This window comes from Monodon monoceros, unplaced genomic scaffold (genome assembly GCF_005190385.1).
Source record: "Monodon monoceros isolate NGI ecotype Baffin Bay Population unplaced genomic scaffold, NGI_Narwhal_1 Super_Scaffold_12, whole genome shotgun sequence".
In the NCBI taxonomy this organism is placed as follows: Eukaryota; Metazoa; Chordata; class Mammalia; order Artiodactyla; family Monodontidae; genus Monodon; species Monodon monoceros.
In genome coordinates, this window is record NW_021703768.1 from 51,944,018 (window position 1) to 51,969,728 (window position 25,711).

General features: G+C 36.3%; 1 protein-coding gene across 1 annotated transcript in view; it reads left to right on the forward strand.

Annotated features, from left to right (window-relative positions):
* The window catches only part of CWC27 (CWC27 spliceosome associated cyclophilin), a 231,426-nt gene that overhangs the window by 119,090 nt on the left and 86,625 nt on the right, over positions 1 to 25,711 (forward strand). The window contains exon 11 of the mRNA XM_029216659.1: positions 1,525 to 1,628. Coding sequence (XP_029072492.1) covers positions 1,525 to 1,628 — 104 coding nt within the window. The remainder of the gene's footprint in view (positions 1 to 1,524; positions 1,629 to 25,711) is intronic.

Below are 25,711 nucleotides of genomic sequence, written 5' to 3' on the forward strand. Positions count from 1 at the left end.
CTATAGTAAGGTCCTAATGCATTGGGTCCCAAACCTGAGTTCATGTTAGAGTCACCTGGGTAACTTGTCACAGGAGCAAATTCCTAGGCAACATCTCACATCTAAAGAAATAATATTTTCTGGAGATGTGTCTCCCCAAACATGTTTTAACAAGTTCTTCTAGGTGATTATGATGTATCCATCAGGCCAAACAAATCAAGAAAATTAAGGGTTCTGGTGAGGACATCAGTGAAATGACTGACCATAGCATCCAGAATGGATAGAGAGACGACTGGGTTAGAATAGACTGGTGGACTGTGAACTATGATTAAGGAGTTGGCTTTCATTATTAAAAGAGTGAGCATAAGTTTAGTAGGAATGAAAGACTGAGAAAGCTAAAAACATAGTGGATTTTGATCAGAGAGGGAAGTTTCAGAATTGAGGACTTGGAGGCCAAGCTGTGTGTGTTTGATATGGAAAAAAGATGAAAAGAACTGAGTCATGCACATTGTAAGACCTATCAGTTTGGTGACTCTAATACAGGACAGAAGTAAAAAAGTATGAGATTTGGGGTTTAGGAGGAAGCACTAAAGGCTGAATCAGTAGGGAGCTCTTTAGACTTAGGATTTTGCTAAACCTTGATTATCTTTAGAGAACATTCCAGAATGGGGTGCCTCCTTGGGCTACCGTGTTCTTAGTCTCCGTGACCCACTCTAGCTTGTGGAAAATAGAGTGGGTGCCTGACATTCACAAATATAAAATGCATAGTTTTAACTATTCACAAGTGACCCTCAGGGTTAATGACATGGGCAGTTAATAATTTTTTCCAGGGCTTGAATTTGAATCTCCTGCCCTAAAAGTGGCCTGTAGAAACCAGTCACTTAACAAGTGACTTGCAGTGAAGCCAACAACTTACATCTCCATTTGCCTTTAATATATGATTGTATTAATTATCAAAATACCTCAGCCTGATAGGTTTCACAGGAGAGGAAATTATTTGGCAAATTGTGATATCAAATGGGTTAAAAATTAATTGAGTTTAAAAAAATTAGCACTGCTCCTAGCATATAATAATTGCTTAATAAGTGGTAGTTATTGGTGCCAGTTAGGAATTCAACAAGTTTTGAAGCCAAATGTTTTTGTGTATGCCCAGGTTTAGTGAATAGTATTTATATTAAAAAGTTTGTTTTGATTTGGAATCTCCATGAATTATTAAACTGAAACTAGAATGTTAAATTTGCAAGTAAATTAGAGGGAGAACAATAGTTCATTTATCACTTACCAACTACCAACTGTTTGATATATTTGAAGGGAGCTATATTTCATAGTAACTCATATTATATTGCTATTATGAAAATCACAACTTTTAATATATCCTTTAAGTATGTTTCCATACCACACATACACAGAAACAAAATTAATTACATTATTCACTTTGTTTTTCTTAGAGATTTAGTGTACCTGACAACTAGATTTAGTTGTTTCTGCTAAACAACTTTCTCTTTCGGTCTATTATATACTTATATAATTGTTTTTGCTTTATAGCGAAGAGCTCAGAAAAGAAGCAAGACAATTAAAGCGGGAACTCTTAGCAGCAAAACAAAAGAAAATGGAAAATGCAGCAAAACAAGCAGAAAAAAGAAGTGAAGGTAAGGGCAGTTATCAAGCTTATATTTTCACTTGGTACTTATTCCCTCTCTCCTGAGTTGAGTTTTGTTGTTGTTGTTTAATGCTTTCTTTGGCCAGTTAGCCAATAAAATTAAGTTTCACTTAGGACTTTTGTCTGAGAAGGAAATTCAATCAAACATGATCGTAACTAGTGTTCCTTAATAAACAGAGTACTTCACATCAAGCAAAACTTAAATGTTGCCATAGCACTTATCTAGAAGTACACAGGATAGAATGTCCATTTTTACACTGCATACCCTTTAAAACATTTAAGAAAAGTGTTTAGGCCCTATATATGAGACTTGTATAGACATTATTCATACGTTGGTTTGAATAGTATTAAATGCAAATTCTTGTTTGTTTTTGGTTTTGCTCTTATGTTTAGGTACAGAAAATCTAAAGTATTGATAAAACTGATCAAAAGCTGATCAAAATAATATCCTGCTTTTTATACAGGTTAAATATTTCTTTATTGTACTGTGATTTTTTTAATAAAGCTCTAGAATAGCTTCAAAAAAGCTTTTTTACTGAAGATCTTTAGTTTAAAACTGTTTCAGCTATAAAACATATAATATTCAATTTCCAAAATAACAGTTGGAACTCTCAAATCTGTCTTCTTTTTACAATAATAAAATACATTGTAGATTCAGTGAACATGATCAGAAATTTGATTGTTACCTTTAATAATGTACACCAAATTTGGCTTAACAAACTTCCTTTGTGCATATATCTTGTGTAGCCTCATGCTTTTGGAAAGCATGAATATTTTTATCTACTAGGTTCTATAGCAGTCACTGGAGATATATCAAAGCATAAGATGTAATATCTATCCTTAAAGAATACGTATTCCAGTACAGAACAGTGGTACAGCATTTGGCCATAGGCATTATTATTTATTTTAAGTAGCACGAGTAATACCACATAACTATCTAAAGCTCATAGTTCTTAGATTATTTGTACCATGTCCCCAGTGACTATTATAATAAAGGCAGGTACTTGATGTAGAACTTAGAATCACCAAAATATGTTTGAGTGAAACAAATTATTAAAAAGTTAACTCACCAGAATGACACAAATTATAAACGGAATTTGAAGGAAAGGATAAACTTATATGTGACTAGATCATATGGGTAAAATGTAACCCAGATTAGAAAGAAGCTATATTGGCAATATTGAGATTTGAAAGAGTACAAGATTTCAAATATTGTATTTGAAAGAATACAGTGAGGATTATTTAATTTTAAGTTTATATATAATTTTCCCAGGGGACTGTTTCTTATAATTAAAAAGCATTTTAAATGTATGAAAGTAATTCCTTTTAACTGGAAAGATGTTTTATTTTAATTTTTTATTCATTTTTGAGCTAGTAATTATTATTCTCCCACCCCATCTGAAGAGCCATGATGGACTAGGGCTATGAAGTTGGCAGTAGATGGTTCTTGCCTTCGTACGTAGTTCATGATCTACTAGTAGGAGTGAGAGAATTGCAGTAGGAAATTACCGAAATAGAGTTGTATGGTTAAGGCCTGTATTAGACATAAACAGTGCTGTGTTGATTTATTTGTCTGCCTTTGAAATACTTAATACAATTAGGTAAAGAAAGACTTGAATCTTAAAAGAATGATTATTTCTTAACACACATACAAAAAGAAGATTCTTCTGGAGCTTATTTCAGTCTATTTATATGAAAGTTAGCCAGGTTAAAAATCTTTTTATTTCATAATTAGAAAGAGAATTATATGTTACTTTTATAGTAATATATATATTACTTTTCTGAATTTAATTTTTCTTATATCATCTAGAGATACCTGGATTTTCCCTAAATCTGAGAGACAGTTAAAATTAACTTCCCAAAAAAAGCAATCATTTGGTTGCTATCGTTTTTCTTCTAGTCTCAGAATGGGCCATGCTATTTATTTTTTTATTGTTTTATTTTGAAATAATTTTAGACTTACAGAGAAGTTACAAAAATTGAGAGTTTCCAGATACCTTTAATGTTAAGGTCTTGTGTAACCATAGTACAATGATCAAAACCAAGCAATTAATATTAACACAGCACTATTACTAACTGCAGACCTTATTAGAATTTCACCAGTTTTCCCACCTGCGCCCTTTGTATGTTCTGTGATTCCTTCCAGAATTCCATATTGCATTTAGTCATCATGTCTCCTTAGTCTCTTCTGATTTGTGACGGTTCCTCAATCCTTTCTTGTCTTTCATGAACTTGACACTGGTTAGATATTTTGTAGAACGTCTCAATTGAGTTTGTCTCATGTTTTCTCATGATTAGATTGAGGCTACGCATTTTTGGGAAAGATTGCCACATAAGTGGCATGTCCTTCCCAGTGCACTGTACCGGAGGTAACAAGATGTCTGTTGTCTTTTTATTGGTGATATTACCATGATCACTTGGTTAAGGTGGTTTCTGCTTAGTTGCTACACTGTTAAGTTACTCTTTTTCCCTTTGAGAATGTAAGTACTGGAGGGGAAGATACTTCGCAATTATACAAATATCCTGTTTCTTTTCAAGCTTCCTCACACTAATTTTAGCATCCATTGATGGATATTGCCTATAGGCAACAGTTATTTACTGTGGTGTTCTAATGGTGACTATTTCCCTGATTAGTACTACTTTTATTACTTGGAATTCTTCACTAAGAAGAATTTACTATTTTTGATACAAATTTTGACAGTAATACTAGGTGCTCATTATATGAAACACTAATGGTTGTATGAATGCTTTGGAATATTATATTTCAAAGTAAACAGGAAAGTATTAAGACTCAATTTCAGTTACTAGCAGTGAGGTTATTTAAGCCTTAGTGACTCCATTTTCTTATAAATCCAGGGATAAAATGCCTTGTGCATCCTTCAAGTTGCTTGTAAGAAGTAAATTACGTAATGAGAAGACCTTTAATAAATTTACAGTGCTATATAAAAATAATAATTTTACATTTGTAAGAGAAAAATATAGCTATTCATGGTTTCATTTTGTTTCCTATCCAAATCTACAAATTGAAAATATGAATTTTTTAAGCCTATTTTTTAAATTAATTTATTTATTTTTGGCTGCCTTGGGTCTTCGTTGCTGCACGTGGGCTTTCTCTGATTGTGGCGAGCTGGGGCTACTCTTCGTTGTGGTGCGTGGGCTTCTCATTTTGGTGGCTCCTCTTGTTGCGGAGCACGGGCTGTAGGCCCGCGGGCTTCAGTAGTTGTGGCACGTGGGCTCAGTAGTTGTGGCTCGCTGGCTCTAGAGTGCAGATTCAGTATTTGTGGCGCATGGGCTTAGTTGCTCCGCGGCATGTGGGATCTTCCCAGACCAGGGATTGAACCCGTGTCCCCTGCATTGGTAAGTGGATTCTTAACCGCTGTGCTACCAGGGAAGTCCTGAAAATATGAATTTTAATACTATGTTAGAGTTAAAGCCTATAATCAATATGGTTACATATAAATATGACATAAATTAAAATCTCAAAATAAGCTTTCCTTAACTGTGTTTTCACAGTTGCATTTTTATAATCATATTCTTTCTTAAAAGGTATGTGTTCATGCACTTATGTACATTCTTAAGTAAAGCTTCCAGTAGTATTATTTCCTGATTCTATGAATTAATCTGGCAAGTCTAACACTTGCTGACTACTGCAACTTTATTTTAGAATTTAATGTATTATTCTCACATTAAAAGCACTTGGAAAGAAACCCATAAGTACAAGAAAGCTTTGTGTTCTAATGTCCATGCATTAATTTACCTAGTTTTGTCCTTGCATGAATGGAGGTCTCCCATTTAGCCAGATGCTCTAATAGATGTGATACTTTTTCAGGGCTTCTGTCATCTTAGGAAATCACCTTTGATCAGGGAGTAATATTCCTTTGGTTTTATAATCTTTATCCAGGGGCTTCCCTGGTGGCGCAGTGGTTGAGTCCGCCTGCCGATGCAGGGGACACGGGTTTGTACCCTGGTCTGGGAAGATCCCACATGCCGCGGAGCGGCTAGGCTCGTGAGCCATGGCCACTGAGCCTGTGCGTCCGGAGCCTGTGCTCCACAACGGGAGCGGCCACAACAGTGAGAGGCCCGAGTACCGAAAAAAAAAAAAAAAAAAATTTTTATCCAATTTCCTGGGCTAGATCCTTAGCCAGATTTGTATAGATAACTAGGAATTTATATTCTGACCATAGTTCTGCTTCTAAATCTATTCTATTACCTGAGACAACTTACTCTGAAATCAGGATCCATCTGTTTCTCCATATAGAAATTCTAAGATAAATAAGGTGTGCTATTTAAATTTTTTTAATGTTTTGCTGTATTTGCTCTTTATTAATTCCTTCAGTTCCATTATGACAGAAAATAAAATAATTAAAAGTCATTTGAAAGAAAGATTGTTACTTTTACATCAGTAAATACTTTGGGCCCCATACAATTAAACAGTCCAAAATAAATTGCCATTTGATATTACTTGATTGTAGTGATAGTGCCATGAGTATATGCACATGTCCAAACCCATCAAACTGTACACTTTCAAACATGTACAGCTCATTTGTATGCCAATGATGCCTCAACGAAGCTGCCCCCTAAGAAAGAATGTTGATCTACAACCCAGAAACCTCTTAACATCTCTGCCCTAGTATGAAAGCATATACTTATAATTGAGTCAGTGTATTAATCTTTTTAACACCAATGTAGTAAAAAGCTTCTCTATGTAGTAAAAATGTATATGGGACCATCCATTTTTCTCTTCAGTCTTCCCAGTAAAGCTCAAGATCTGCTATTTCTTATATCACAAAGATATTGTCAGATAATAAATATAATTATGCCTCTGTGTATGGAGAAAAGCACTACAAAAATATAACCTTATAATTTTTGCCATTGCTTTGCCACCTATTTACTTTTTAAAGGCCTCAGATAATGTATAAAGAAGGCTTCAGTAAATGAGAGAAATAGAATGTGAAGGAATACAGCCATTATTATAGTCAAATAATGAGAATTTTAATAGCAGCATGAAATTTGTCTCTAAAATTCAAAAAAATTACATTTCTTAGTTGAATACAAAATCTGCAGTAGGCTCTAACATCCCAATTTAAATAAACAAGGAATGTGGTGTTTTACTTTAGATACCAGCAATGTCAAAAGAGATGTACTGCAGGACAATCCTGTTTACAGCCTGGGAGTCTCTTTAGTCCCACTGTAAATCATCCAGGCCTGTGCATAGGATTTTTGTAGGGGGTAATAAATTTTGAATAAGATTGATAGTTAATTGGAGATAGTTGGTTTCCTGTGTTGGCTCTGTCAAGTTCTTTAATAAACTATATAAGCCTTTTTGTTAAATTATGTCTCTAAGTCCTTTCCAGATTTCTTTAGGTTTCATCATATCAAAACCAGCACCAAACTGAACACAGTCACATAGAGATACAGGTTTGGACTTATTCTCTAATCAGCTCTAGGGAGATAAGGTGTCAGATCCTCTTTTCAAAGTTTCAAGCACACAATACCTGCTCTATGACTAGCGCCAGAAGTTAGAGGAGGAAGAGCAATCTGAGATTGTAAATCAAGAAACAATTTTAAAGCCTCTTCATGAAACACATCCCTGAGGTGCTTAGTACCTCTCAAATTGCACTGTGCCATTTCAGGTCTCTTCAAACTATCTTTTTAATGCTGGATTAAGTCAGACTAGGGCCTCTCAGGCTTGATAGGTTGTTAAAGTATATAGTTTTTGACTACTTTTCATCTATCTAACATATAATGTTAAACTAGCTTAATCTTGGTTTTTATAAGAAACAGAAACCCTTCTGGAATGTTAGCTCTATGTTGTGCCTAATACCATGTAGAATTAATTCCTCTCTGAGCGAACTGGTTCTGTTTTCCAAAGCAGTTAGCTCTCTTCAGGGAGCCTTAAGTCATCATTTTTTTCCTGGAAGCTGGAAGTATCAGACCTGTTTTTTCCTGTAGTCTACTCTTAATATATTGCTAACTTTTTTCTTTTTTTATTTATTTATTTATTTTTTTGCGGTACGCGGGCCTCTCACTGTTGTGGCCTCTCCCGTTGCGGAGCACAGGCTCCGGACGCACAGGCTCAGCAGCCATGGCTCACGGGCCCAGCCGCTCCGCGGCATGCGGGATCCTCCCGGACTGGGACACGAACCCGTGTCCCCTGCATCAGCAGGCAGACTCTCAACCACTGTGCCACCAGGGAAGCCCTATATTGCTAACTTTTAATGTTATTTACATGGAAAAGTGAAAGTATATTTGCCCTTGACTCATAGAAAGCCTCTCAGTCCAGCCATCAATAATACTCTATTCTTACTTTGGGCATGGTGCTAATAAACTGATTATCTGGTTCTAAGTTAAAAACAGATTAAAGAATAATAAAAGTGTGGGACAGTACTCTTTAAAAGGGTAAACTTGATGGTATGTAAAATGTACCTCAAGGATTAGAAAATAAATAAATAAACAAGCAAAAGAAAACCCAGGGCAGGGACTGCCCTGTGGATCTTTCCAGCCTATTATTTTATAGGACTAAAAATAATATAAATTTTTTTAAAGCGAGAGAGAAAGCCATGGCTAGGGACATCCATTCAGGTAGCAGTAAGAGGTGATACATGACCACTTGACATTAAGTAAGGAAACACAAGAACATAGTAGTGGAATATTATAGATATATTTGCTGTAGATGATACTTCATTATATTCTGAAAGCAGGTCAGTATTCAAATAATTGATACTCATTATACTGATCCTGATTCATTAAGAAAAGTCTAGATGTTATTTATTACTATTTAATAAGGCAGAGAATGGGCAATCGTTCTAACCTAATTAGTAAAAAAAAAAGTTTTTTATTATTTTAATCAGTTAAAGATAAGATTCTCTTATCTGAAATATGTAGTTGTGTGGAACACCTCATTTACTAGAAGTCCTAGAAAAATGAAGCTTCCCTTTGTAGCCAGGACAGTCTGTCAAGTGAAATTTTATTGAATGCATTTTACTACCTTTATGTGCCAGAAAGCATGCTTTATTTTTAACAGTAAGTTTTTCAAAAATATAATTTTTTAAATAATAAAGACTTTTAAAGGGGTATAGCAAGTTTAAAGATGTACATACCCTCACAATTAGACCAAGAATTTAATCTTTTGATACAGTGAGTAAGAGATGATCATCTTTAATGTGAGAGTCCATAAAGTACTTTGTTCTGTTTTGGACAGTCCATCTCAAACTTTTCCCTAGCTATTGTGAGCAAATCTTGCTGAGCTTTACTTTGATAACCATATGTTATGGGCATATTTAATTTTATTTTCTTGCATTCTGTGCCATCTTGCAGACCTCGTATTAGTTATTTAGGACTCATCTCTTGCTACTTTTAAAAACCAATGTGTTAGGGGTACCTCTTTGCTGCCCTTCAGTGTCTTAATATAATTTTTTTAATAAGCATTCTTTCTGCCTGGTGACTGATATAATTCCAATGTGCGAAATTTGACAAAAGCCTTAAGCTATATTTTTAGTAACTGCAATTTGTCTTCTTTTTATTAATATCTATGCCATTCCTAACCCATTAAAAATAGGTTTGCTAATTGATAGAGGTAGGTATTAACCTTTGGGCATAACTGTCTCTTTAAAAAAAAGAAAGCTGTATTATTTCTTCCAATTGTAAAAGTAACATATGTCCTTTGCAAAAATATCAGAAATGTAGAAAAGCATAAAGGAGAAAAAGAAAGATCACCCCATAATACTTCTTCCAAAGACAGCCATGGTTAACTCTGTGATATTTATTTTTCTGGACTTTTTAATCTTCATGCCAGAAACACACATGTGTATTATTTTCCATAATGTTATTTTATCATAAGCTTTTCATAATATGCTTTTTTTTTCAAACTTTCCAAGTGAAATTGACTGTTAACTCTTAAATGGACAAATTGCTTTTAGAGGTATTTCTTCCTCTTAACTCTCTCATATCTGACAGACTAAGATTTAGAAGATGATGGATACAAAAACTGTATAAATGTAAATGAGAGATGAAAAATTCCCACCGTTTTCAGCTCTAGGATCTAGAAGATGTGAGGGCACTGACACTCAGGGTCTACATCTCGATCACTGATGGGAATTATTTATACCTCTCATAAATTAAAACAAAATGAGAAAATACTGACTGACATTGCCTGGTAGCCTGCCGTCTTGTCATTTCTCAAGTGGCCACTGATAAATCTGCAAGGAAACTTTGTAATCAGATTAGATATTTGGAACCTGAATTGAAATAATTGTAAATTTGTCCACTTTAGAAAATAAAAGAGGTGAGGGCTGTGTATGTGTGCGTGCACATGTTTTTTGTTTTGTTTGGGTATTTAAATTGTCTCAAGGGGGGAACTAATACCATCATTAAAAGTTTGATTATAACCAGCAATCCCATTTGGGAATGGAGTTGTTAACTATTCCAGACTGCTGTCAAGACCTTATTTTAAGTAAGATGTTTTTCTTTTATGTGACATTTTCTGAGGCTTTGCCAAAAATGACATCAAACATATAATTCATTTGAGCACTGAGTTTCTTCAACATCTTGCAGCACTTAATCAAATTTGAAAAAGATATTCTTTTCACAACTTTATAGTGTAAACCTGTGAATATGTTGCATTAAAACTTACTTTGGACAATTTAATCTGTGTGGTATTAGGTTGATTTTTTTTAAATGATTAATGCAATATGCTGACAGTTTTAAATGGTTATATTTTCAAAATTCTTCACATAAACTCCTGGCAGATAGTTCAGATGCAGCTTTTGAGTATTAGTAATTTTTCATGCAAAACCCAGATAATCCATAAGTTGTAATAGCTACATTAAAAATTTTGAAATGCCAGAAAGGACGAAGAGAATAATGAAGTTCTCAGAACTAAGAACATGTCAAAATATTAAGAATCATTAAGAATCTATTTGAAGTACAAAAGTAGTTTATACTGATTTTTTTTAATGGCCACACTAGTGTGTAAGCTTATTTAAAACATGCTGCAGTATGTTTAAAATGTGAAAATAGGCTTGCCTTAAGCAATGTCTTGAGCATCAGAAACTTCTATTTTGAGTATACTCTACATCACATAGTTCTGTGCAGTCACAGAGTTTTGGTCCTGAAAGGAGAATCCAGCCCTACCCCTCTATTATATATAGGAAACCAAAGGCCAGCCAATTAAGGGGCTTAATTGGAGCAACTGAGCCCGTGTGCCACAACTACTGAGCCCGCGAGCCACAACTACCGAAGCCCGCGCACCTAGAGCCCGTGCTCCACAACAAGAGAAGCCACCGCAATGAGAAGCCCGTGCACCGCAGCCCCTGCTGGCCGCAACTAGAGAAAGCCCGTGTGCAGCCATGAAGACCCAACACAGCCAAAAATAAATAAATAGATAAAGTTATTTAAAGAAAAAGCAAAACGTTATGTAGAATTCAGCCCAAGAGATAGGAGACCTGGAAGAAGAGAAAGAAAACCTAATAAATGTCTAATCAAATTCTAGGAGGAGACCAAAGGGCAAATAGAGGCAATAGTTGAAGAGATGATAGCTGAAAATTCTCTTTAATGAAAGAGATCAATTCACAGAATAAAGAAGTTTTTTTTTTTTAATGAATAGAGGATAAAAAAAAATAAATAAATACAGATCTAGGGACTCCCCTGGTGGTCCAGTGGTTAAGAATCTGCCTTCCAATTCAGGGGACGCGGGTTCGATCCCTGGTCAGGGAACTAAGATCCCACGTGCCACGGGGCAACTAAACCTGCGCACTGCAACTGCTGAGCTCACGTGCCTTAACTAGAGAGCCTGCTTGCCGTAACTAAGACTCGACGCTGCCAAAAAATATAAATAAATAAATATTTTTAAAAAAATACAGATCTAGACACATCATGACAATATAGCATTCAGCACAGAGACCTTAAAAGCAGCAGGAAAGACATCTTTAGAAAAGCAAGAACTGATTTCTCAACAGCAGCAAGTGAGGACGTAAGACAGGATATTATCTTCAGTGTACTAAGGGAAAATATTCTTCAGAGAAACAAAAACGGAGAGACTTTGCTACCTGCATACCTTCACTAAAAGAAATTCTAGGACATACTTTAGGCAAAAGGTAGGTGAGTCCACATGGAAAATCTGTACTGCAAAGAGAAAGGAATGTGGAAAGTGGTAGGTGTATGAGGAAATCTAAATAAACGTTGAATTAATAAAATAATGTGTTAAAAATGAAGATAAAATTAAAATACATAATAACAATATAAGTTTGAGGAGCAGATAAAAGAAGTTTGGAAAAGCATTCTGTGGTCCTTGTATTGGTTCTTATTTGGGAAGAAGGTAAAGATACATATTAACTTTAGACTTTAAAACAGTAAATATGCATGTTAGTATTTTATTTTTTTTATTTTTTTGCCGTACGCGGGCCTCTCACTGTTGTGGCCTCTCCCGTTGCGGAGCACAGGCTCCGGATGCACAGGCTCAGAGGCCATGGCTCACGGGCCTAGCCACTCCGCGGCATGTGGGATTTTCCCGGACCGGGGCACAAACCCATGTCCCCTGCAGGCGGCAGGTGGACTCTCAACCACTGCGCCACCAGGGAAGCCCTGCATGTTAATATTTTAAAGAAAACTACTAAAAGAATTGGAAAAGGTCATAACTTCCAAACTGGTAGAGAAAAAGATGGATTAAGGAAAAATTGAACCCAAATGGAGAGAAGAAAAAAGAGAAAACAAAATGTAGTCTGGACAGGATATTAAAAATAATGGTACAAAATAAGATAGGAGAAAAAAAAATAAAGATATACTAGTAATTATATTGAAATAATGCAAAAGATCAAATACTTTAAAAGACCAAGATTTTCAAACTGGATTGAAAAAAGAAATTTAATCATGTACTACTTAACCTGAGAAACATCTTAAATATATTGTACAATCAAATCTTTAAGGCAAAATGTATTATTAGGCATAAAGAGGGTCTCTACCTAATAACAAAAATTTCAATTTACCAGGAAGATTTAACAGTCCTAAACCTGAATGGACCCAATAACACAGACTCAAAATGTATGAAGCAAAAATTGATAGACCTATAATAAGAAGTAAATAAGTTCATCATAGTGGGAGATTTTACTACTTTTTTCTCAGTAGCTGATTTAAAAAGCATATAGAAAAATGAATGAAACTATAGATGATTTGGACTACACAGTTAACTTACTTGATATAAGGCACCTAAAGAGAATATTGCACCCAACAGCTTCAGAATGCACTCTTTTCCAGCACTCGTGAAGAAAGAAAGATTTCAGATGACTGTTTTCAAACAGACTACCTTCTCTGACAAAATGCAGTTGTTAAGAATTAGTAACGACTGATTTTAAACAGTTACTGATTTCCAAATATGTTGATGTGTCCACCACTGTACTTAGAAGGAAAATCATAGCTTCAGATACTTATATTTTAGGAAATTACTAAAAATATTTCCCATGTAAAGAAGCTTTAGAAAAGAAAATTAACCCAATGAAGTAGAAAGAAGGAAATAATAAAGAGCAGGAATCAGTAAAATAGAAAACAGTTTTTTTTTTTAAGTGTTAAACTTTTTGTGGCTTCTTTTGTTGTGGAGCACTGGCTCTAGGCACACGGGCTTCAGTCGTCCTGGCGCTTGGGCTTAGCTGCTCCGCGGTGTGTGGGATCTTCCCAGACCAGGGCTCGAACCCGTGTCCCCTGCATTGGCAGGCGGATTCTCAACCGCTGCACCACCAGGGAAGTACCAGGAAACAGTTTTTACAAAACAGGTTTGCAATAATAAATTACTACTAGTGTAACTTCTTAGTCCCTTACACATAGTAGATAACCAGGAAATTGATTTGATTTTGTTGTATTAGACATTTGTCACTTGCTCTTTATTGGATGTCCTTCCAGTCCAGAGAAAATAAGATCTACTTACTTTGTACACGGAGTTCCATAGGGGAAGTTTCTATTAACAGTGCTGCTTTTATTAGCTACAAAAGAAGTTGCTGTTAAAAAGAGTGGGAGAGAGAAGCAGACAGACAGAAACTCTAAAATACACTGTTTAGGTAAGATTGGGGATTATTTCTCTCATGCAGACCATCCAGGAGTAAACACTTCAGGGCCAGCAGGTGATTCAAGGACCAAAGTATCTTTCTTTTTTTTTTTCTGCCATTTCCGAGGGTATTTTCATCGTCCACATTGCCCACCTTCATGTCTGTGTTCTAGCAAGTGGGAAGAGGAAAGATTAAGTACCAGACAAATGCTTCATCTTAAAGATGATCCAAAAGTTGCACATAGCACTTTCACTCATATCATATTATCCTGAAATCACATGGCCATGCCTTGCTCTACAAAAGGCTAGACTACAGTTAGGTGGCCAAATGCCTGGCTAGAATTTAGTGTCAGGAGTGGGGAGATGAGGGTTGGTTCTATCACTAAAAGGTAAAAGGAGAGAATGAATTCATGGAAAAAATTAGCAGATTCTGTTACATAATGTAAGCCAAGGCCTACGAAGAACAAAGCGGCAGGTAGTCTGTTTGATCAGGAAAGGCCTGACAGAGTATCTGAGCCAGGTTTTGAGAGATAAGTAAGATTTCACCATAAAATGAAGGGCAGTAAGTAGAGCAATAGTTGGAAGGGTTCCCTGCCAGGCAGGAGTCATAGCTGATTCATCTCCTCCTTATGCTTGATACTTGACACAGTGACTGGCAAAATAATAGGCATTCAACAAATATTTGCTGAAGGAATGAATGAAATTGACTTTTCTGTCTAAATCGATAATTATATAGTTTATAGTGTAAGGGGAAAGGAAAATAAGAATGAAAGAAACTCAAGATAATTTTTTGAGCATGAATCCATGTTAAAATGAAGAGTACAGATGAACAAATAATAAACAAATTAACTTCAGATAGTAAGGGCTAAGAAAATAATATAAAACAGGGCAATGTAATATAGTGACTGGAGGGCTACTTTAAATTGGGTGGGTATCACAAAGTACCCAGTCACAGACAGAATCCACAAACATTAATTTGAACACAGAAAAAAATTTTTCTTTTCTTTAACAGCTTTATTGAGGAATAATTTAAAGTGAACAGTTTGACATGTTTTGACATTTGTATACACCTGTTAAACCTTCACCACAATCAAGATAATGAACATATTCTTCAAGGTCCAACATGTTTTCATGCCCCTTGTTAATCCTCTCACCAACCCCCAGACAACCACTTAAGTCCTTCCTATCACTGTAAAACATTTTCTATTTTCTAGAATTTTATTTAAATAGGATTATGTACTGTATGTACCCTTTTTTGGTATGGCTTCTTTCACTCAGCATAAGTATTTTGAGATTTATCTGTGTTATTGTGTATATCAGTAATTTATTCCTTTTATACTAAATAATAGCCCATGATATAGATATGCCACAAATTTTTATATAGCCATATGCTTTTATTTCTCTTGAATAAATATATTGAAGTGGAATGACTAGATCGTGTGATAGGTGTATATTTTGTATGTTTAACTTTTTAAAGACTGCCAAACTGTTTTCCAAACTAGTTGTGCCCTTTTATATTCCTGCAAGTAGTGTGTGAGATATTTTGTTACTCCACATCCTCATTAGCAATGATATGGTCACTTTTAACTTTAGTCATTCTAATAGTTTGTAATGTTACCTTGTGGTTTAATTTGCATTCCTCTAATTAATAATGATGTTAAACATCTTTTCATATGTTTATTTGCCATCAGTATGTATTCTTTAGTGAAAAGTCTATTTAAATGTTTTGCCCATTTTTACCGTGTTGTTTAGCTTTTACTGGATTTTGAGCTCTTTATGTACACTGGATACAAGTCCTTTATCAGATACATGATTTGAAAATATTTTCTCCTTGACAGTGACTTAATTTTTCATTCTTTTAACAATTTCTTTCAAAAACAAAACTTTTAAATTTTGATGAAGCCTAACTTATTTTTTTTCAATTTTGGATTGAGTTTTTGGTGTTAAGTATAAGAAATCTTTGCCTTAGTTTTTTATGACTGGCTTCTTTCAGTTAGCATATTTTCGAGGTATCCATGTTGTATCATGTGTCGGTACTTTATTCCTTTTTACTGACAAATAATATTACATTGACTAGATATACCACTTTTTTTTTTTTGGCTGTGTTGGGTCTTCGTTTCTGTGCGAGGGTTTTCTCTAGTTGTGGCAAGCGGGGGCCACTCTTCATCGCGGTGCACGGGCCTCTCACTGTCGCGGCCTCTCTTGCTGCGGAGCACAGGCTCCAGACGCGCAGGCTCAGTAGTTGTGGCTCACGGGCTTAGTTGCTCCGCGGCATGTGGGATCTTCCCAGACCAGGTCTCAAACCTGTGTCCCCCTGCATTGGCAGGCAGATTCTCAACCACTGCGTCACCAGGGAAGCCCTAGATGTACCACATTTTGTTTATCTGCTAATCAATTGAAAGACCTTTGAGTTTTTCCCACTTCTTGGCTATTATGAATAGTGTTTCTGTGAACATTCTTGTACATTCACTTTGCTTTAAGCCTTCACCAGTGGTCTCCTCAAAGCCTATTGTGCTTCTACAAAGTTTCTTCAGGATTTTTGAAACTTTTATTGACAAATTCCTCAAAGTCCTTCCAGCTTCTGTCCCCTATAAGGTTCTAAACCCACTCACATGAACTTAACTTTAGGATTTTGTTAGGGCAGCACCCCACTTCCAGAATCTTTTCAGTGTATGTGTTAACGATAAATACAAGATTACACACACAGACAGGCGTGCATGTGCACGCGCGGGCACACACACACACTAGCAGAATCTGAATGTTTGGGTCTTTCCATTGGATTAACCTGCAAGAGAAAGTCTGCTCTTTTCAACTCTTCACCTGCTTCTCTGGAAGGTTTTTGAAGGTTTTGCTCTCATTTCTTCTCACTGACTGAAAAAGAGCACAGTGCAAGTACCATTTTCTTATACCTTTGGCTGTCTCTTTTATATAGTATTCAAATAATGCAACTCAAATATGCCCACTAAAAATTTTCCCTTTCAACAATGGAATTATATTTTATAGAGTAATTTTACAAGATTTTCCATGTTAGCTTAACTGTTTTCAAAAAATTTACTAAAGAAGCCAACATATATGATCAGGAAAACGCCCAACTACAGTTCAAACCACAGGATAGGATACTGAGATAGCACACAAAATAGAACAAGGCACTGAACAGCCAAACTTCAGGAAGGCCAGGAAGACCAAAGGCCTTGGGTGCAGGATGTCTTAGACTCTTACCTGGATCTATCATCAGACAACTCACCCTAGCTTCTTTCTAGCTTTCTTGAGCACCTACCTCCCAGAAGTCAGACACTGATTGATTAACCATGTGTCACTCTGTCATCAGGGGCAGGATCTGTTATCAGAGGAAGGGGTCAGAAATACACTAGGCAAACAAAAAGCATACCTACAACACTTGGCCTCTCTTAGCCTCAGTTTCCTCTTCTGTGAAATGGGTATATTTGTTTATTGTAAGGTTTCAGTATGTAAAGTATACAGTATCTTTGGTGGTAGCTCTGGTGGCAGTAGTGATAGTGGCAGGAATGGTATAGAGGATTTGCTCTGTGTTGGAAGGTGATCTTCAGGTTCAGGACCTCAAGTGGTATTTTGGGGGTGTTAATAGGGGTGTTCTCCACTTTTTACCATGATTTAGCTAAAGAGATAGTCAAAGCCCTTATAAGGCTTATGTTCTCATTCCTCCAGAAAATTGGCTCTGTTCCCTCATATATATGACTTGGCACTGGGAGATTAGTTTTGCATTGTTTTGTGATATTCACCTCTTCCCCTGAATTCCCTCTGCTTCCACACATGTGCCCAACCAAGGCATCGCCTATCTTCTGTAGTCCACTTCATGTAATTGTGACTAGAGGAGACCACACTGAGGTGCTACAACCTTTCAGCATTAGTTGGCATATTTCCTTGTTCCAAAGTGGGTATCTGGCAGTTTCTTCTTTATATGCATTATTACATTGACCTCAAGTGCTTTAGAAAACGGAATTCTGTTAGTTTTGTCATGGAAAGGACAAAGGCCCTTAATCTGATGTGATCTTTAATTTTATGTACCAACTTGATAGGGCCACAGGGTGCCCAGTATTCAGTCAAATGCTATTCTGGGTGTGTCTGTAAGGGTGTTTTTAGATGACATTAGCAGTTGAATCGATAGACAAGTAAAGCAGATTGCTCTCCCTAGTGTATGTAGATGGCACTCGTCCATCAGTTCAAGGCTTGAATATAACAAAAAGGCTGATTTTTCTGAGAGTAAGAGGGGACTCGAACTCCTTCTGTCTGACTGCCTTGAGCTGGAACACTAGTCTTTTCCTGCCTTCAGAATCAAACTGAAACATCAGCTCTTCTTGAGTTTCAAACCTGTGACTTTTAGATGGGAACTTAAACCATCAGCTCTCCTGGCTGTTAGAACTTCAGACTCAGACTGGATTTCTAGCTTGCCAACTGCAGGTTTGGGACTTCTTAGTGTCCGTAATCTTGTCAGCCAGTTCCTCATAGTAAATCTGTTACTATGTATGATCCTATTGATTCTGTTTTTCTAGAGAACCCAGACTAATACAACTGGTAAATTCAAAACAAAACAAAAAATCCTTTCATATTTTTCCAACTTAGTGTTTGTTTTTCAGCATCCTAGTCTCAGTTCAAAAAAGGAAGGAAGGGGCTTCCCTGGTGGCGCAGTGGTTGAGAGTCCGCCTGCCAATGCAGGGGAACACGGGTTCGTGCCCCGGTCCGGGAAGATCCCACATGCCGCGGAGCGGCTGGGCCCGTGAGCCATGGCCGCTGAGCCTGCGCGTCCGGAGCCTGTGCTCCGCAACGGGAGAGGCCACAACAGTGAGAGGCCCGCGTACCGCAAAAAAAAAAAAAAAAAAAAAAAAAAAGGAGGAATGAGGAGAGAAGTCTTTAAATAATATAGCTCATTTTTTTTACCTTTAAGTTATCTATATATTATTCTAATAAGACTAACAAATGAAAATAAGAGCAGTTGGTATTAATATTTTTCTCGAATTTAACAGGTGTACTGCAGTCTTACCTTGGATCTTTTCTGCTTGTTTCTTCTTGGCTTCAATTTAATAGTAATGTCTTTCACTTCCTTTCTTAAACGGTTGTATAATATTACTGCTCTGTTCCACAGAATTTCTACCACAGTTCTGTCCACTTTTCTTCCCATCCACCCCACCTCCATCCCTCAGTGGTTGCGTACTGAACATGAGCAAAGTCATTCTTCCAGAGTTTGTAAAGCCCTTTGGGATTATTGAGAATGAATGGTGTTATATAAATGTCATACTGTTTCATAACAGTTCTTAAAACAATGAGATAATGTCTGTTAAAGGATTTTAAGTTCCATGGAGAAGTGCAGGGCATAAAAACAAGTCATTTTTATTATATTATATCCATATATTTTTGCTGTACAATTTAAAACATTATTCTATCCTCTAAAGATATAAATGGTTTGTTTGAGCATATGTGTGCACATGCTGCTGACTATATAGAAATAAATTACTAGGTTTTGATTTTGTTGCTTCATTTTGTCATTTGGGTACAGTAAATTTGTCACTATAAAAGCTGGCTGGGGTAAAAGTAGAAATCTAAAGCAGTCTCTTTTTAAGATTAAATATGGTGTTTATCTCTTAATTTAATGCTTTGTACTTATGCAGTACTGAATTTTTTTCTATATATATAATGATTTACTGAGTTTTACAAAGACTTCAGTGAAGTCAGTTATTTAAAATAATTCCCAAATCCCTTTTTCTCTCTGAGCTTCAGACCCACATTTCCAACTCCCTTTTTAAACACATTCACTTAAAACTAATAGTGACCAAAATTAAGTGTATTTTCTTCTCCACAAAAACAATCCCCTGACCTAATTTCCCTGCTACTGTTATTGATGGCACTGCTGTTCTTCTAGTCAGGCAAGTTAAGAAATCTTAATATCATCTTTGGCTTCTTCCACTTTTTTTTTTTTTTAAGATTTTTTTTTTTAATGAATTTATTTATTTATTTTTGGCTGTGTTAGGTCTTCGTTTCTGTATGAGGGCTTTCTCTAGTTGCGGTGAGTGGGGGCCACTCTTCATCGCGTTGCGCCGGCCTCTCGCTGTCGCGGCCTTCTTTTGTTGCGGAGCACAGGCTCCAGACGCGCAGGCTCAGTAGCTGTGGTGCGCAGGCTTTGTTGCTCCGCGGCATGTGGGATTTTCCCAGACCAGGGCTCAAACCCGTGTCCCCTGCATTGGCAGGTGGATTCTCAACCACTGCGCCACCAGGGAAGCCCTTCTTCCACTTCTTTACTCATCCCTCATCTCTACTCACCCTTCATCCCTACCCCCATAGGCAACCCTGTACATTTTTTACCTGTCCTTTCAGTTATGTTACCTCATCCATTGCTCTAGGTGTGTCTCTCACTACCTCTTCCTAAAATATTGTCATTAATTCCTAGTTAGTTTCCTTATTCCAGTTAGTCCTACACCTGTGGAGTTAAGACACATGGACCTGAGGTTTAATCCTAGCTTCGTCTCATATTAGTTGTTTTCCTTAGGAAATTTACTTAAACTCTCTGAACCTCAGTTTCTTTATCTTGAAAATAACTTACTTCACGGGTTAATTCACTTGGATGATATATTGTTCTAGTCTATACTTTATTGGTTTCATGGTTCAAGAACCAGTCAAGCTACCTTAAGTAAAAGGGAGATTTTTGTAAGCATACAGTGGAATCTCATGAATACCCAAAGACAGAAACCGAAGAGAATGTGACCAGAAACTGAAGTTGTTCTCCTTCCAGAGATATGTAATCTCCTTTCCTCTTTGTATCTCTGCTTTTCTTTCTTCCTACATCTGCCCTGTACTCTTCTTTCTATACACAGCCTTCTCTTTTTAGAATTCTGTGTTGCACACAGTCTCATAATGACCACCCCAACTCTGAATATGCACATCCTTTTGCCTACCACCAACTGGTTCAGTCTCACCATATTTTCAAGAAAGGAATCTGATTGGCCTATCATATATTTTGACTATCTACACAAGTCATAGCCCCTTGTGAGCATGCATGGCTCACATGCCACCCTGGACTCTAGCTTCTGAGGCTAATAGAAGGAGCAGCAGTTGTGGACAAGAAAGATTCCATTAAAAGTGGATATGGACAAGCTGTTAATGATTGGCATCTATACAAATTTTAGGTAAAGTGCTTAGCATAGTATGCTCAATGAATAGTAGTTATTATTTTTATATACCAAAATAAACTAAAGTTAAGCCCTGATTTTCTGTCTCCCTCCCTCTCTTTCTTAGACACATATATACACATACATATGAAAACACACAAAACTAAAAATCTGTAGTTAGCAACATGGGCCTGGAGCCATCAAATATGAGTTAGAGCTATAAATCTGTTATTTAAGACCTATGTGATCTTGGACAAATTGCTTTCTCTATCCTTCAGTTTCTTCACCTGTAAAATGGGAATGACATTCTATCAGTTGGGAATCTTATGGATTCAGATAGTTAACCACGCTTATTTTAAAAAGCTTGTATTAGAGCTATAGGTAGAACTGATCTCAGGTACAGCTTTATCAGAGCCTAAAATGATATCAAGTAGACCCTGGTTTTCTCTATGTCTCCATCTTTTGATTCTGCTTTCATATCCCCACCCCAAACCCCATGTACACACGCTTATTTGTGCTATTCAGGCTTTCCCCTTCATGGGTTTGAATAGTCATATCAACTCCTCACATCTTCCCTGATTCTAATCCAATGGATAAAGGATGCTTGCCTTTTTCCCAGAGGTCTCAACATGTGCCCATCCTGAAATGATTAGTGTAGCTGTAGAATTAAAGGCTCTGATTCACCAGTCCTGAGTCACATGCTGTTTCTCAAGGCAGAGATAGAGTCAGCATCCCTAGAGTCACATGGACTCAGGCATGCAGGGAGGGGTGTGTCCACCACAGTGGTAATACAACTTTCCATGATTGTTCAGATGATTAAATCAGATAAGGTAAGCAAAATCCCTTGATCTGTGCCCATCCTGTTCTCTAGAAAACTATATGCAGAGTCCTCAGGATCTGCTATAAAACAGATTTGAAGTCCTTTCTTCCATTATTTCCCCAGATTCCATTTTCTCCCCCAGCTGCCCTCATGGATCCTTGACCACAGCCCACCCTTTCTTGTCTATGTCATATTGCTTATGCAATTCTATTGCACCATTCTTCCACCATTTTAGTCTATGGAATTTTTGTCCTTCGTGCCCCAACTCAAACACTCCACCTCCTACGAACCTTTCCCAAACTCCCTTAGACGCTAATCAAAATTCCATAAAAGATGTGGTTACTGGTTCACCAGTCTTCATTTCTAGCTCCACACCTCAGACACGTTTCAAAATACATTTCCCTGTATATCTCAGTGAATTTCTTTGATACTTACTATATTCTGCCCTGTATTAATCTTATATATCAATCTATATCATATATACTGAAGGCTCACAATAAATATTTCTTTCATTGAATTAAACATAATTTCAACTAAATATACATAACTTTTGAAACTTTAAACCATTTATTTTACTCAAGACAATATTTTAATCTTACTTTAATAAGGAATTTTATAAACTGTTGACTCTATATCTTAGATATTTAGCAATGATCTAATAAACCAAATACATAGTCAATTCCTAGTAGTCCACAGGGCTGATATTATTTATATCATATAAACCTTTTTTTCCTAGGCTTGCTCTTTCCTTTATATGCATTAGTATTCTATATTTGATTTTCTGTTTATTAATCCATATTTATTGAGTACCTACTATATTTTAAACATTCGAGGTGCTGAGGAGAAAGCAAAGAACAAAATGATGAAGTATCTGTTCTCATGGAACTTACATTCCAGTTGGGCATGGGGTGAGTTGGGATAGGCAGTAAAAGAGGTAAATATACAATATAATGTTAGGTAATGACAATTCTACTAGTTTTAAGTTGCCAGAAAGTTTGTTTGTTCGATCGTTTGTTTGTTTTTTAAATCTCTGTGTTGTAAGAGTAGTGTTGGAAAAGAAATTATTAGATGGCAGACTTCAAATAAAAGAAGGAAAAGAGCATATTATACTACTTCCTTCACAGAGTTATCTCACAGAATGTCTTTTCAGTTTCTTTAAATTTCTCACTTTTTAATCTCTCTCTGAGCTGGGATTCACCACCATTTTATATTATGAGCAGTCAGCTTCCTTTGATTTTTTTTGCTCTAAAAAGCAAGAGGCATTCTTAAAAACTGTTCTCAAAGAATGGTGTTTTACTCTGTAATATCAGTGTTTATTGAACATTAACCTTTAAGTCACTTCATTCTTTTAAGTACTTAGAATGGTGAATAGAATTGTTTAGATAGTTGATATTACTACCAGCTTAAAATAACATGTAGATATAATATGTGCATATAATCACAAATATGCATATTTCTAATTCAGACTTAGCAAGTGCTGTATTTTTAAAAACTCAACTCTTCATTGAGTTGATATGTTGTTTGTGATTTTATGGGATAGATTAAAATTTTTAGTTCAATAATAAAAAGATAGCAGCAGTTTTGGAACAGTCATATCATTTAGTACCTGGCAAGTGTTCCACTAAAATAGGGGAAAATTGAAAGAATTTACTTTTTATTGACATCACTGGTTTTAATGTAGGTAAGTGTACTTTACATTATTAAACTCAAAGCTGAATAAATTCCAGTACAGAGACTGTCATATTTATATTGTTCATTCTGTTCTGGGTTCTCCACGTGGCCTCTCCCTGCCAAGCATTTTGCACAGTTCTCACGTCGCAGTGTCAACCCTGCCTCCCTGCCCCAACTTTTCACAGATTACCTCATCTTTACTCTTTTCAAAAGACCATCTGATATGACCTTCCTTAAGTTTGCTCCTCTCCACCACAGGATTTGTTTCCCCACATATTTCTCCAGACTGTCTTTTGTCTCAGAACAAGGTGACCCTAATTCTTTTCACGGCTCACCACCCCTCTACCCATTCCCACAGTCTTCAGGAACTTTCTCTTCTCCTTCCTTGCTCTTGTGCAAAAAGTCTCTCCATATCCGCAAACTTTTTTCCCCTTTGTCTCACATCTGCTCATTTCCCCTCTGATCTTTATGATAATGTTTTAACTTTGTTTCTTCTGTGTGCTCCCTTCCAAATATTGCCTTCCACTATTGACCTAGTTCTGAAAAGAGTAGTCTTAAATCCTGCCTCCTCTTTTTACAACTTCTAATTATTTCTTGGGATCTAGGTTCTTAACTACAAAACTGTACCAAAATCGTCCTTTTCTTTTTTAATTGAAGTATAGTTGATTTACAATATTGTGTTAGTTTCAGGTATACAGCAATGTGGTTCAGTTTATATATATTTTTTCCATTATAGCTTATTACAAGATATTGAATATAGTTCCCTGTGCTATACTGTAAATCCTTGTTGCTTATCTATTTTATGTGTAATACTTTGAATCTGTTAATCCCACACTCCTAACTTATTCCTCCCTGCCTCCCTTTTCCCTTAGTTAACCATGTTTGTTTTCTGTTTTTGTGAATCTTTTTCTGTTTGTGAGCCTGTTCCTGTTTTTATATTCATTAGTATTATTTTTTAGATTCCACATATAAGTAATATCATATAATATTTGTCTTTGTGTATCTGACATACTTCATTTAGTATAATATTCTCTAGGTCCATCCATGTTGCTGCAAGTGGCAGTATTTCATCCTTTTTTATGGCTGAGTAATATTCTATTCTGTATGTATACCACATTTTCTTAAGCCAGTTGTATGTTGATGGGCACTTAGGTTGCTTCCATATCTTGGCTGTTGTAAATAGTGCTGCTGTGAACATTGTGGTGCTCTGCGTTTGTCTTTTGGTATGGTTTTGACTTTGGGAAATATACTCATGTTCTATGTATTTTAAAAATTAAATCAAATCAACAAGCAAGGGAAGGAAAAAAAGAACTAAAACTGAGTGTAAACAGAAACAAATAAACCCAACTATATGTCAAATGAATAACATTACGCTGATGAGGGAATAAAAGAAAGAGAAAATTAATTCAAACTTTGAACTTAGTATTTTGATTATATTATCTTTGGTCTGGGGGGGAAATGAGAATAGCAAACAAATCTTGAACTCTTCTTAGTAGGTTTTATTTTTGTTGTGCTATAGACCTACTAATTATAAAAGTGTGTTTATGAATGAGAGATTTAGTAAATGAATGCATATGTTGATATTGTAGGGAGCCAGAGTTCTCATTACAGAAGAAAGGAGATAAAAATACAGAATGAAGGAAGATGAGGAAACACTTTGGGGGAGGGATTGGATTTGCATAAACTCATAATTTCATATGTATATGAAATTTCATATATACATGTATATACATATACACGTATATATGTAATTCCTACTTCCAATTGCTAAAAAAGGCCTAAAAGCAGAGAATCAATAGCAATGAGCACACCTGGCACCCACATATTGGTTTCTAATACTATTTCCCACTGAAAGGAACCAGGGCTCTTTGGAGAAATGGAGTATTCCCAAGTCTGGAACACCTGTTATGCAGGCAAGTGTCAAGAAGTCATAGGAGGCATCTTGAAAGTTCCCTCCCCACTCCCAGGTCAAATGTGGAATAATTTGAGCTGCAGCTAGTTGAGGATATACAACTCAAGAACACAAAGATAAACAACCCAATTTAAAAATAGGCAAGGACTTCCCTGGTGGCACAGTGGTTAAGAATCTGCCTGCCAATGCAGGGGACACGGGTTCGAGCCCTGGTCTGGGAAGATCCCACATGCTGCAGAGCAACTAAGCCCAGGCACCACAACTGCTAAGCCTGCACTCTAGAGCCTGCGAGCCACAACTACTGAGCCCGTGTGCCACAACTACTGAAGCCCGTGTGCCTAGAGCCCGTGCTCCGCAAAAAGGGAAGCCACCGCAATGAGAAGCCTGTGCACCGCAACAAAGAGCAGCCCCCTCTCACAACTAGACGAAAGCTTATGCGCAGCAATGAAGACCCAATGCAGCCAAAAATAAAAAAATAAAATAAAATAAATAAAAATAAATA